Source organism: Lotus japonicus, chromosome 5, assembly GCF_012489685.1.
Source record: "Lotus japonicus ecotype B-129 chromosome 5, LjGifu_v1.2".
Lineage (NCBI taxonomy): Eukaryota > Viridiplantae > Streptophyta > Magnoliopsida > Fabales > Fabaceae > Lotus > Lotus japonicus.
In genome coordinates, this window is record NC_080045.1 from 39,426,716 (window position 1) to 39,438,741 (window position 12,026).

At 33.8% G+C, this 12,026-nt stretch overlaps 1 protein-coding gene and 1 long non-coding RNA gene across 11 annotated transcripts; both read left to right on the forward strand.

Annotated features, from left to right (window-relative positions):
- Positions 1 to 1,339: 1,339 nt before the first annotated feature.
- LOC130721289 (uncharacterized) lies at positions 1,340 to 4,460 on the forward strand. Of its 10 annotated transcripts, none has more exons than XR_009013388.1 (7): positions 1,340 to 1,533; positions 1,713 to 1,835; positions 2,972 to 3,036; positions 3,330 to 3,426; positions 3,571 to 3,753; positions 3,855 to 3,939; positions 4,078 to 4,460. It is a non-coding gene; the product is annotated as an uncharacterized LOC130721289 (long non-coding RNA). The 10 variants fall into 10 exon arrangements; XR_009013394.1 differs by having other exon boundaries at positions 3,694 to 3,753; positions 4,078 to 4,459; XR_009013392.1 differs by having other exon boundaries at positions 3,330 to 3,400; positions 4,078 to 4,459.
- Positions 4,461 to 10,618: 6,158 nt separating this feature from the next.
- On the forward strand, positions 10,619 to 11,853 carry LOC130719529 (uncharacterized). The gene is made up of 2 exons (XM_057570149.1): positions 10,619 to 11,571; positions 11,679 to 11,853. The coding sequence occupies exons 1-2, from the start codon at positions 10,619 to 10,621 to the stop codon at positions 11,851 to 11,853; spliced, it is 1,128 nt and encodes a 375-aa protein (XP_057426132.1).
- The last annotated feature ends 173 nt before the right edge of the window (positions 11,854 to 12,026 follow it).

Here is a 12,026-nt window from a genome sequence, read left to right on the forward strand (position 1 = left end):
CGACAGAATTCCAGAACTCAAAACAGGTTTCTTGAATTTGGGGAAAACGATCCAAAAGCGGTTAAGTTAATTTGCCCCGAAAAAACTACTTTTTGCTGTGAAGGTTAGATGACAAAACTTCGTTCTGAAGAAAGATTGGAAACGTCGAAAGAAATCTGGCAGCGCGGATGGAAACTTCGTTAAAAGCTCCGAATAGAAAAAGTCTTCATTCAGTGATTGAATTTAGGGTTTTTAAAGCAAAGAAATTAGCATCGTCGGACTTCCGAGAAGTGAATCCTATCGTGCGTACAGTCCAGGATTCCGAAATGAAACCCTGGTCGAAGGAAAAATAAAGAGAACTTCTTATTTTTTCAAGGATTTGAAATTTCACTTAAACGTTGCTTTAAGAGCGGAATTAGCCTATTCTGGACACTCTCGCCATAAGGCGGGTGTGTAGACGACTCGCACTAACTCCTAAAACGACTATGGTACTATCATCAAGCAATTCCTGAACTTTCTTCTTCATTAAACTTTCCCAAACTGCAAACTCCTGTCACGCTTACACTGATTCTACGCGTGAGTCGGAAAATAAACATTTATTCCAGTTCTGCAAATCCGGGTCTTACAGTTTACGAAATAAACAATTTGAAATGTGAAAAGTACAACATTCAACTAATCCAAAATATGAAGTCTAATACCAAAATATTCTCTTGAGCATAACTCATCCATAATGTGAAGTCTAGCTGTATTATAAGTAATTCAATATTTATAATTGCATTATTGTATAGGGAGATTCTGCAAGATCTAAACCCTAAACAGAACAATTCTCACGTGGATCCCTTTTTAAGTGAAAATTGTCATTCCTATTTAATTTAACGAAATAATTAACTCGTGCATGACAAAGTCACACCTAAAATAGGTAGCAACAAAAGATACAGCCCAAAAGAGAAAACTATTCAAATTTGACGCTAACTGTTAATTAGAACTCAGAAGCTGCCTATAATTAGTTGCCTTAAAATACCTCATCGCTACAAAAAAACTTGTTTTTAGTGGCACTAAATTTGTGGCATTTACCAAAAAATGCCACTAGTTTATATTATTCTGGCATTTAATTAGAATGCCACTAATTTAAGAACAGATTTCTAGCTAATTAGTAGCTATTTGGCAGCAAATTACTCTGGCATTTATTTAGAATGCCACTACCGCATTCACACCTAATTTGTAGCTATTTGACAGGAAATTACTTTGGCATTTATGTAGAATGCCACTAATTTAGAACCGCATTCGCAGCTAATTAGCAGCTACTTTGGCAGCAAATTTTTTAAAGTGGTGATATCTCACCTAAAAAATATATCTTGCTGTACAACAAGCTCGGTTGAAAATCACGCATTCATCCAACAAACGTGAACTCACACATAGAACAATCATCCAACACGCATTCATCTCTCACTCACACAACTCTCTGCACTGCATCGGAAACTCTACGCCACTCATCGGTCGTCTTCACCGCCGTGACTGAGCTTCCGGAACACCACTAACCCTCGCCTCACTCTCGTACTGGTTCTATTTCTCACTCAAGTATCTAGGGTTTTTCTGTTTGCTTAAATTCCAATGTGTGTGCTTCTTCTCCCCTCTAATTTTCCCTGCTTTCAATTAGCATAAGAGTTTTAGGATTTTGAATTCTGAGTATTCCGATTTTGAATTCTGAGTTTTCCGATTGTATTGTGTGGTAGCTTAGGACGTGGTGGCGTGCAACAAAGCAGAATCGAAGAACGATAAGGAGGAATAAGAGACTGGAATAGAGTTGATTGTGTGGGAGAATCGAACGTGACATCGTTTGTTGCTCACTGAAGCAGGTAAAATCAAACCATCTTAACCTTAATTGCATGCTTTAATCTCTCACTCGTTGTGTTTGCTTTCACTTCTATGTTTCGCTTCGCTTGATTGTTGAGGAAATCGTGTAAAACAAGTGTCTATGTGTGTTTGTGCGCGCATGCATGCCAGGTGTTTGATGAAATTACTGCTTCATATGTATCCCTGTTTTTGATTGTTGAGAGGGTCAGAGTATGGGTGTTTTATGAAATTACCTTATGCAAGTTCTACTTTCACTTGGCACTACTAAATACTACTCATTGCAATATCTTGCTTCTATCTATCTTCTGCTTCTCCATTGTTAGATCTGTTTTAATTTGATGTTACATAGTTTGATTTATATCTACAATGATTTCTCTTTCTATCAAGTAAAAGGAACCTAGCTAGTGGTTTCAGATGAAATCTTGATAGAAAAAAAGTCAAGAATTAGGTCATAAATTATCTTATTCAAATTCAATAATGGCAATAGTTGAAAACAAAGTGTAGAAGATTTGAATCCATTTAGACTTAGTAACAACTTATAGGCACAAATGAGTTCTCATGTTCTTATATTTCAAAACTACTTTGATGAATATGAAGATGTTCATCTATTCTTATACTGAATTTTCTATCTCGTGGATGGGATATTTGTGTTGTTACTTTTAGGGGTCATTTGGTCTTATTGAACTTTCCTTGCTTTGACAATAGTGTTGTGCTGCACTTTGATTACAAAGTTTCTATAACAGAAATATAAATATGTATTGAGTATCATATATGTCATATTTATAGGATATATGCTTATTTTTAGCATTTCATATCTATGCATTGATGATAGATAGAAGTTTTTAATGGGAATCTGACTCTGTTAGCATTTCATTTCATAGTAATTGCAACTGTGATGAAATGAGAATGGGTATCTATGGTGGACAGAATAAACAAATAAGAATAGGTTATTGTCATCTTTATTTGATGCTTAGTCAACAAATTATGTTGTTAAATATTTAATTTCTCATATTTGATAGTTAATTTCTCAGACTTATGGTAAATCAATTGGAACCTTTGACCTGAGGCCCACAAGTTTGTTTGTAACTCCTGGTAAATAAAGGGGTTTTTAATGGGAAACTTACTCTTTTACATCCAGTTGCTACAGGGCAAGTTGCTAGCAAAATGCTTCTTTTAAGCTGTGTTCGGATGGTGTCTGAGAAGGTGAGTCAATCTATTTGTGCCATAGTTGATTTATGCCTTCAATTAAATTTTTTATTTCTTATACGAAGTGTTCCTTTCAACTAGAAAAAGAAGGGGAAATAAATTGAAAGTGATACGCTGTCATTGAAGTTCATTAGGATCACAAGCTTTGACATTAAACATTTCTTCATTACAATAATAGTTCAAGTGAAATGGATCACTATGTGGCTGAATTTGCATAAGTTAGCAAGTTCATTACTTGTGTAAAGCCATTTAAATTCTGCTTTTGCACATCTTGTTTTGGTTTGTTTCAGTGCCACCTTAGGGGAAAGATTGTTTCCAATGGCTGTGTTGGTACTCTTTTGGAGGAGCGGTTATATAAAGGGTCTGAATTTTATTATTTCTGTAGAGGTCAAATCACTTTCTTTTCTTTCTGCTCATTGTTAATCTGTGCATGGTTTATTATGCATTAATATCTAGGTTGTTGGGATATTGAAATGTTAGTCACATCTTCCAATTTTGCCTTGACATGAGTTTCATGTTTGTTTATTGCAGTGATAAAAATTAGGCATTTGAAACTCACCAAATCATGATTCAATATCGTATAAACTGTTAATATACTCTTCAGCAAGGAATCTGCATTATTTCTATGCATGTTATCCATTCAAAATTGTGCAGGCTATAGTTGCATTACATGAAGGACTAAAGATGCGTGTGATCATTGACTATATTCTTAAGGTAAAAGTGTAGATTCATAATTAAAAGGGAATGTAATTGACTTGTAAAACAGTATATGTTTCGTCTTAAAGATAGACTAATTTCACTTTCTTTATCCTAAGATTTGCAGTGATGAATATGACACATGAATGCACGCTCCTTGGAATTTAAGCAGAACTTTCGGTGATCATGCTAGACCTTAACATGGTAATACTCTTATTCTTGATTAGCCTTAAAGGTTTGGCTAGACCTCTTGGCAATTAACTTGATTTGAACATGTTCTTCTATTATATTCATTATTAAACTTGTTTTGACTACAAGCTATGGTTTAATCTGTTCTGCAAGATCTTGGATCACTCTATTTGTTGATCAGTATGTTGCACAAGTAGCATGTGCGGTTCCATGCTCACTCGTCATTATTGTTTGAGAAAAAATGCACCTGCCTCAAGAGGAGAGAATTTGAAGACTATTTAAATGTAGATTTATGAATGCTTTTACTCGGTTTAGTTCCTGCACGAGAAGATGATTGTAGAAATAAAAGGAATTATCATCCTGTGATTTCTTGCAAATTTATTTGGAAAAGTATATACACAAATTATCTGTGTATTTACCTACAAATTTTTCTGTTGCAAAATGATTTAGGAAATGATTTGCTGTGAAATTACCTGCGGAAGCCTAGCTGTGAAGTTTGGATCTTGTTGCACTTTTGTGGCATTTAAACTGTGTCAGTAATTGATTTGTGGCATACAAAACCGGCATTTAAGCAAAAAATGTCACAAAACAGTTGTGGCACCTGTAATAGAGGCACTTAAAGGTGAATGCCACTAATAGCACTTGGGGCATTTAATAAATGCCACAACTTAACAATATCAATGCCACTAAAAATACATTTTTTTGTAGTGATCGATCTGTCGCGACGTCAAACTTATTATTCTCATACATTTATAGCACCACTAACTAAGAATCCATCACAACGGCAAATTATATAGTATAATAAACAAAACTAGCTAGCTATAGGAAGAACTTTTTTCGTATAATTTGGTAAAACTCATGTCAACTAGCTTAATTGGAAGAAGGGAATATATATAATATGTTTTTTTTTTTGAATAGAAATATATATAATATGTTTATTAGAACATGATCAGCCGTTTGGCTAAAGAAAACGAAGAACATGGTTGAAACGATTTGATGCATTAGTTACATTATTATATGAAACTAGTTTGACCTCTATATATTTATTTATATACATACATATATATTCCAAAGCGCCCTAGATTACAAATGTATTTTAAAAAAAATATGCATTTAAAAGCACATTTAGGAATTGCTTAACCTACTTTTATTTATTTTATTAAGAAGAAATTCATTAGTGAATTATATACATCAGTTAAACAATTACATGATTTATTATATTAATTAAATTAAAATTTATTTTCTAATGTGACAAACAATTATATAATGTCAGTGTGGATATACATTAAATCCATATATGCTCATGAAAAAAAACAAAATAAATTCATATATATATATATATAATAATGAGGTAAATCTATATAACCACCAAAACGGGAGAGATCGGGCTCCCGGAAGAAACACATGAGACCACGTGGAACGGCTTCTTAAATTAGATAGTGGAAGCCGAAAACTAAATACATTATTTTTTTTGAAATGGAAAAATAAATAAATTAGATAGTGGAATATTTGGACTTTAAGTGAGTCCATTCATTATATATATTGGCTAACTAATTAATTAAATATAAATAGTTAAACTAATTTGTATATACCGAACTAACATGTGCAGTACACAACTATATACACATTTTGTTGATAAATTGGCTAACTAATTCATTTTATGATGATTAGAAGTTTTTTTTTTTTCGAAAGTATGATGATATAGTTCTAACTTCTAATCATCATAAAATATCATAGCATTTTGTTGATAAATTGGGGAGCTCAAAATATCGAACACCGCAAAAAATTTGAACACTAAATCTTTACTAATAACTTAAGGCATTGGGTATATATATATATATATATATATATATATATATATATATATATATATATATATATATATATATATATATTCTAAAATCTTCATTTCAACGGTTTTTAACGAAATATAATACTTCAACTAATATTTGAATTCTTAACATATATATATATATATATATATATATATATATATATATATATTCTAAAATCTTCATTTCAACGGTTCTTAACGAAATATAATACTTCAACTAATATTTGAATTCTTAACATTTAACTATTTGGTAGATGATACTGCTAAGAACCAATAATCTCAAAAACGTTAAGCTGTTTGGTAAAAAGCACGTGATCAATGATTATATTTTTAGCACACTCTTTAAGTAAGAGTTTATTTGAGTTTGAAGCATGGACAATGCCCGGACTCATCTGCCATGAGATGAAATTCAAGTCTTTTTATTAGAAAAATTGAGAGGCAGCAAAGATGGACTCTAAACGACTTGGTCATAAAGACTCTAATATTATGTTATGAATAAATTATTTTAAAACCTTATACTAATAGATAAATGTCTCGTTTGAAAGAGCTTAATTGAGTTTATCTGATAGCATAAGCCCTTATGCCAGTGATTGGAACAGCTTATACAAACAACTTATGGTATACCATAAACTGTTTTAAGCTTATTTTCATAAGCTATTCAGGATAGCTTATGAAAAAGAGTTTATGCTTATATATAGCTTATTTTCAATTTATTTCAATAAAGTTTTTAAAATAGCATATGAATAAGCGCTTATGTCATATAAGCACTTATGCTCATAAGCGGTTATACCCATAAACAATTAATTAAGCTATTTTTCCAAACGGGGCCAAAAGACATGGATATACTTTTATAGATACTAATCCACCGATCAGTAGTATGCATTTTTTCACGCGTTCTATATATACTATTTTTAATTAACCATCCCTTAGCCTTTATGAGTTGTCACCAATTTATCATTTCAGCTTAGCTTTGAACCATAAAATTTTCAATCAGAATATTTTTTTCATACAGAGAAGAGAGATGTCTAAAGGAAAAGTGGCATTATTTGAATTGTGTTCTTTTTCATCGTAATCAATTCGGGAATTTCGGAATTTCTTTCGCTGTTAAAAAATACTTGAAGTTTCTTCTCAGATCAAAATTAACTTTTGAAATAAATTACAGCATGATTTCCATATACGTACTCGAATTTACAAATAGAATCAAACACTTCTTCAATTTATTTGCTTATCTACTCACAAATTTTGGTCTTTGCTCGGGGAGGTTTATATATGTTTGACTTTTTTGGGTATATATAAGGCTGAACCCTTCAAATTTCATTTTTCTTCAAATGTCAAATCACAATTTTGGACTTTGGGCTTCAATAATTATATATGATTGCTATAGTGGCAAGGTAAGCAACAAAAGCAGTTAGCACACACGCATCGATGGAAATGAATGGCAGCTGAAGGGAAGGAATTGTGAAAAAAAAATTAAACATATACAGTGCATATGGCTACTTCATCACCTACTTTTATGCTTCAGGTTTCTTCAATCAAACGGGTTTGTTATAAAAGAACATGTGTGATTTATTTCTTACTGAAAACTTGTCATTAGTGTCAGTGTGCTACTGTGCTATGAACACAATTAAAACTTAAAACCTTATCCAAAAATAGAAAGAATAATGCAATTTGGCATAGAATAATTAATAATGATAACTCAAATTATATAGATACTCCCTCCGGTCATTTTTATAAAAAAAAAATTGGCCAAATCACACGAACCAAGGAAACATATATTTTTTATAAAATAAACTATTATGTTTAATTCCAATGATGTTTTTTCCTTTTTACAATAACAATCACATTAATTACCATAAATGTTGATCATGCCTATTGTGTGCTTGCAATTTTCCTCCAAATTTTTGCATTGAGAATATGCCTCTTTGCATTGGAATTGATTATTTGACTTAATTTTATAAAAGTGTTTCTTATAAAAAGGACCAAAAAAAAATTGCCAAAGTGTTTCTTATAAAAAGGACCGGAGGGAGTATATGTCAGACTGCCACATTAAGTTTCACCTGCAAAATGTCTTCATATATACACCCTCCGGTCACATATATAAGCAAAACACACATTTTAGGTTAATTCATTTAATGAATGTATCTAGTCATTATTAATGGTTAGATACATTTATTAAATGAATGAATCTAAAATATCTTTTTTGCTTATATATGTGATCGGAGGGTGTAGCTCACTAAGGGCGTGTTTAATTTTGTGGTTGGAGACATGTAATCATTTAATGTAGCTTACGAAGGTATATCGTGTTTTAAATTGTATGTCGATTATTTATTTATTTTACTAATTCTTATGAGTGCTCTTCTGCAACGGTTCCTAATTTCAAACATCACTGGCCTATTTTACTGTCAGATTCTCACAGGAATTCCAATCATATAAATTGTTTTTTGTTATATATAAAATGCAATGGACCCAACAAAGTCATTATTCTCAGTTTAGTATCATGGTGCAGCTAGCCGACGAGTGAATTTGATGATAAAATAAGAAAAAAGAAGAACTAATCAGCCAAATAATTAAATTTGATAACAATGTCTACCAGCTCTTCAAAGTCGATCAGCTGAAATTGTTCAGGCCCCCCCGAGATTCATTCCTCTTGTGTTCTCAGAATTGAAATATTCACTTCTTCAATTGCTTCTCAACCATGAACCACAAATTTAGTGTAAGTACAATAAAGATATATGTCAAGTTATAAAATATGATATGAGATACGGATATATCATGCATATCTATTCTAGGAAGTCCTGTCTCATTTTGGAGCCATGTGCCAGTGAAAGTAACCACTTTAATTTGGATTTTCTCTTTGGGTCCTCATCATCGTATTAATAGCACAACAAATAAGACAGAGTATGGATCGAATACCAGTCATACACTTAACGTGACAAGGAATTTGATGAAAGCAATTGATTTGGCTAACTAGTTGGCAACTTGAATGATTATGGGCTGGCTTCTTTGAGATTCATCAATTAATGACTAATAATGACTTAGGGTTTAAGTCGGCTTACCGGCACTAGTTGATTCAAATGGTACATATTAAATTTCCCTTAAAAATAATTCAGATTCGATTCTTGTGTATTAAAAAGTTAAGCAAAAAATACATTGCTGCAAGAGCTTAATTGCCTCACCAAGAAGTTGATGTTGTGGGATTGAGCAAGATTGTCATGGGGAGAATGCCTATAAGTAGGCTTATTTAGGGTTCATCAATCAAGTTTAATCACTCAATTCTAAGCCCATAATTGGTGTCAATCTTACCTTTTAACATTTCTGCAATGTTGTTATTCAGCTCTTTATCCTTTTGGACATTGGAAATTCCACTCCTACGATGGTCCATAGGGAGAAAGTTTGTGTAATTGATTGCGGAAAGAAACTTGTACCAGTAGCTACAGAAAACGTCCTTCTTCAATTGCCCTTGCCGACTAGTTTGAAGGACTAACAATAATTAGTCTGAGAAGTGAGAATAATAGTACTAATATGGCAACTGTTCATAACACTAAGCATTTGTATATAAAGGCTACAAGCTAGGATTTTTAGGTGACTCTTGTAGGATATGGACCACACTTAGAACAAGGGCCTTTTTTTTCTTCATACGACCCAATGGATAATCCAAATCGCGTTGAATTTAAATTGTTTAAATTGCTAGATGAAACGAGTCGACCAGAAAAAAAAATCTAGATATGCACATTTTCAATTTGTGCCTATCAAGAAAGGCACATTATGAAGAAAAATGGAAAGAGACTTGCAATTCATACATCCATCATTCTATTTATAACACCAATTCCTCTCCGAGTGAGTTCACAAACAATGGATTCTAGTGGAATAGAGCAAATGATGTCGAGGTGATTGATCTTAGCCCATATATAGAAATATGTGTGCCAATACACAATTACTTGATAGGGCACCGAAGTAGTCGCCCGAGCCAAGAGCATCCCTGATTTCATAGTAATACTAGAAGAAATGGCAGATGTCATAATACACAACTAACCTAAATCCTATCAATTGAAATCGGTGAGTAGTAAGGTTTCAATTGTTATGGTGAGAAATTTATTTTATTTTTCAAATATTTCAGTATTACAAAATTTTCAAATCATTTTTAAAAAATTATTCTCAGAAAAATAAATGCTTGTCTGCACTTTTGGTCGCTCCAATGCTAGTTCTTAGTTTTTAGCACTATTTATGTGGGCTCATACTGCCATACGTACTTAAGCAACTCTTTGCAGATTTTGCTTCAACCATAAATTCTTAGTTCTTAGCATTATTCATCCGGTCCCATAATACCATTATATTAATATTTTTTATTTTCATATAATTTTGATTTAAATTTAATACTTAAATTAAATGAACGAGAGAGTTAAATTAAATGAACGAGAGAGAGAGAAAAAAAAATTAATTTTATATGCTAAGAACTCAAAAAGTAAAACTTCTTACATAAGAACCTAGTTTTTTTTAAGAACTAAGAACTCCACGTCATCCTCTCCAATGGTTAAGAACTCAATTCTTAGTTCTTAACTCAAAAATAAGAACTAAGAACCTTACATTGGAGATGCTCTTGTATTGTTGTGTGATTTTAGGCCCCCCAAAATTTTCTAAGCATATTTAGTCCATCAAATTTTTAAAGCCATAACTATTGTAATTTTACCCCAATAGTTTTCACTTCGACCATTTTGAAGCTAATTTACTCATTTGAGTCCCTGAACACATAAATCTCGTACCTTAGTATATACTAAAACTGGAGACAACAAAACAAATAGGGATATTCTTAATGATCTGTGGCTGCCTCAGGGGTTACCTGTTATATGTAGTCAGGATTTAATGGCTGAATTTGGGGTGTCCAAGGTCACTCATTTGATTGATCATACGTCCAAAACTTGGAAGCATGCTTTGGTGGATTTTATTTTTCACCCCGTCACTATATCTCATATTTTACAAATTCCTTTGCCTTTGAATGGTAGTGTTGATACTCTAATGTGGCCAGAAACTGTTGATGGCAATTATTATTCCAAATTTGGTTATATTTTTGTTCGCAGGAAACTTCTTGGCGCTTGCTCGTCAACCTCTACACAGCCATCGCTTCCAGCTCCTTTGTGGAAGAAGTTCTGGCGTACTAGTGCCCAGCCCCATTGCAAGGAGGTGGTGTGGCGTGTGGTGTCATCTTTACTTCCGGTCTGTGTCGCGCTTCGTCGGATGGGCATGGATGTTGATCCCTTGTGTCCTCTGTGTGCTAATGATGAGGAGACTGTGTTTCACTTGTTTGTGTCTCCTGTGGCCCAGAATATCTGGTTTGGCTCTCCCCTTTCCCTTCGTGTGCACGGTTTTATCTCGATGGAGGATTTTTTGGCGGATTTCTTCCAAGCAGCCGATGATGATGCGCTCGCACTTTGGCAGGATGGAGTGTACGCGCTATGGGAGATGCGCAACCGAGTTGTTTTCCGTGATGGTGAGATTCATGTGCCAGTAGCGGTGGTGATTCAGCGACGTTCCATGCTAGCTGCTATGCCGGTGACAGAGGTTACGATGGTACCTAGACCAGCTCCGTTGTTGCAGGCATCTTGGGCACGACCACCCCGTGGTATCTACAAGCTGAATTTTGATGCAGTTGTGGCTACCACGGGAATGGTGGGTTGTGGTTTGATTGTGAGGAATATGATGGGTGAGGTCCTTGCTTCTGCAGCACAATACCTTCTCCATGCAGCTTCACCTATCCTTGGGGAGGCTTTGGCTTCCCCTGGTCTATGCAACTGGCTCTTCAGATGGGGCTTCGTCGGGTGGTTTTTGAGACGGATTGTCTGCAGTTGTTCCAGCTCTGGAAGAAACCTCCAGATGGCCGTTCGTATTTATCTAGTATTGTTAGTGATTGTTTTATGTTATCTAGATCTTTTGATTATGTTGACTTGTCTTTTGTTCGCCGTGGGGGCAATTATGATGCTGATTACTTAGCTGGTACCGCTTCCAAGTATACTGATATAGTTAGGTTGGAAGAGGTCCCTAGTGAGGTGATAACTTTGGTTCATGCCAGCGTAATGGCTTCTATGCCTATTTCTGATTAATGAATTTGCAGTTTCCTTTAAAAAAAAAAATAGGGATTAAACTCCTTCACCATCATTATTCTCCTGGATATGCAAGATACAACCACGGTTATTTAGTTCAAGGAATGCATCAATCACCCTATGGCTTCGAGAATTTTACGGCGACAATAACAGTTTGTAAGGCAAAGTGGGGA

Excerpts from the sequence above, each read along its gene's own strand:
- LOC130719529 (XM_057570149.1), top strand. The coding sequence starts at position 10,619 with ATGGCTGAATTTGGGGTGTCCAAGGTCACTCATTTGATTGATCATACG. Across the intron at positions 11,572-11,678 it reads TTCAGATGGGGCTTCGTCGG|ATCTTTTGATTATGTTGACT; the intron begins GTGGTTTTTGAG and ends TATGTTATCTAG.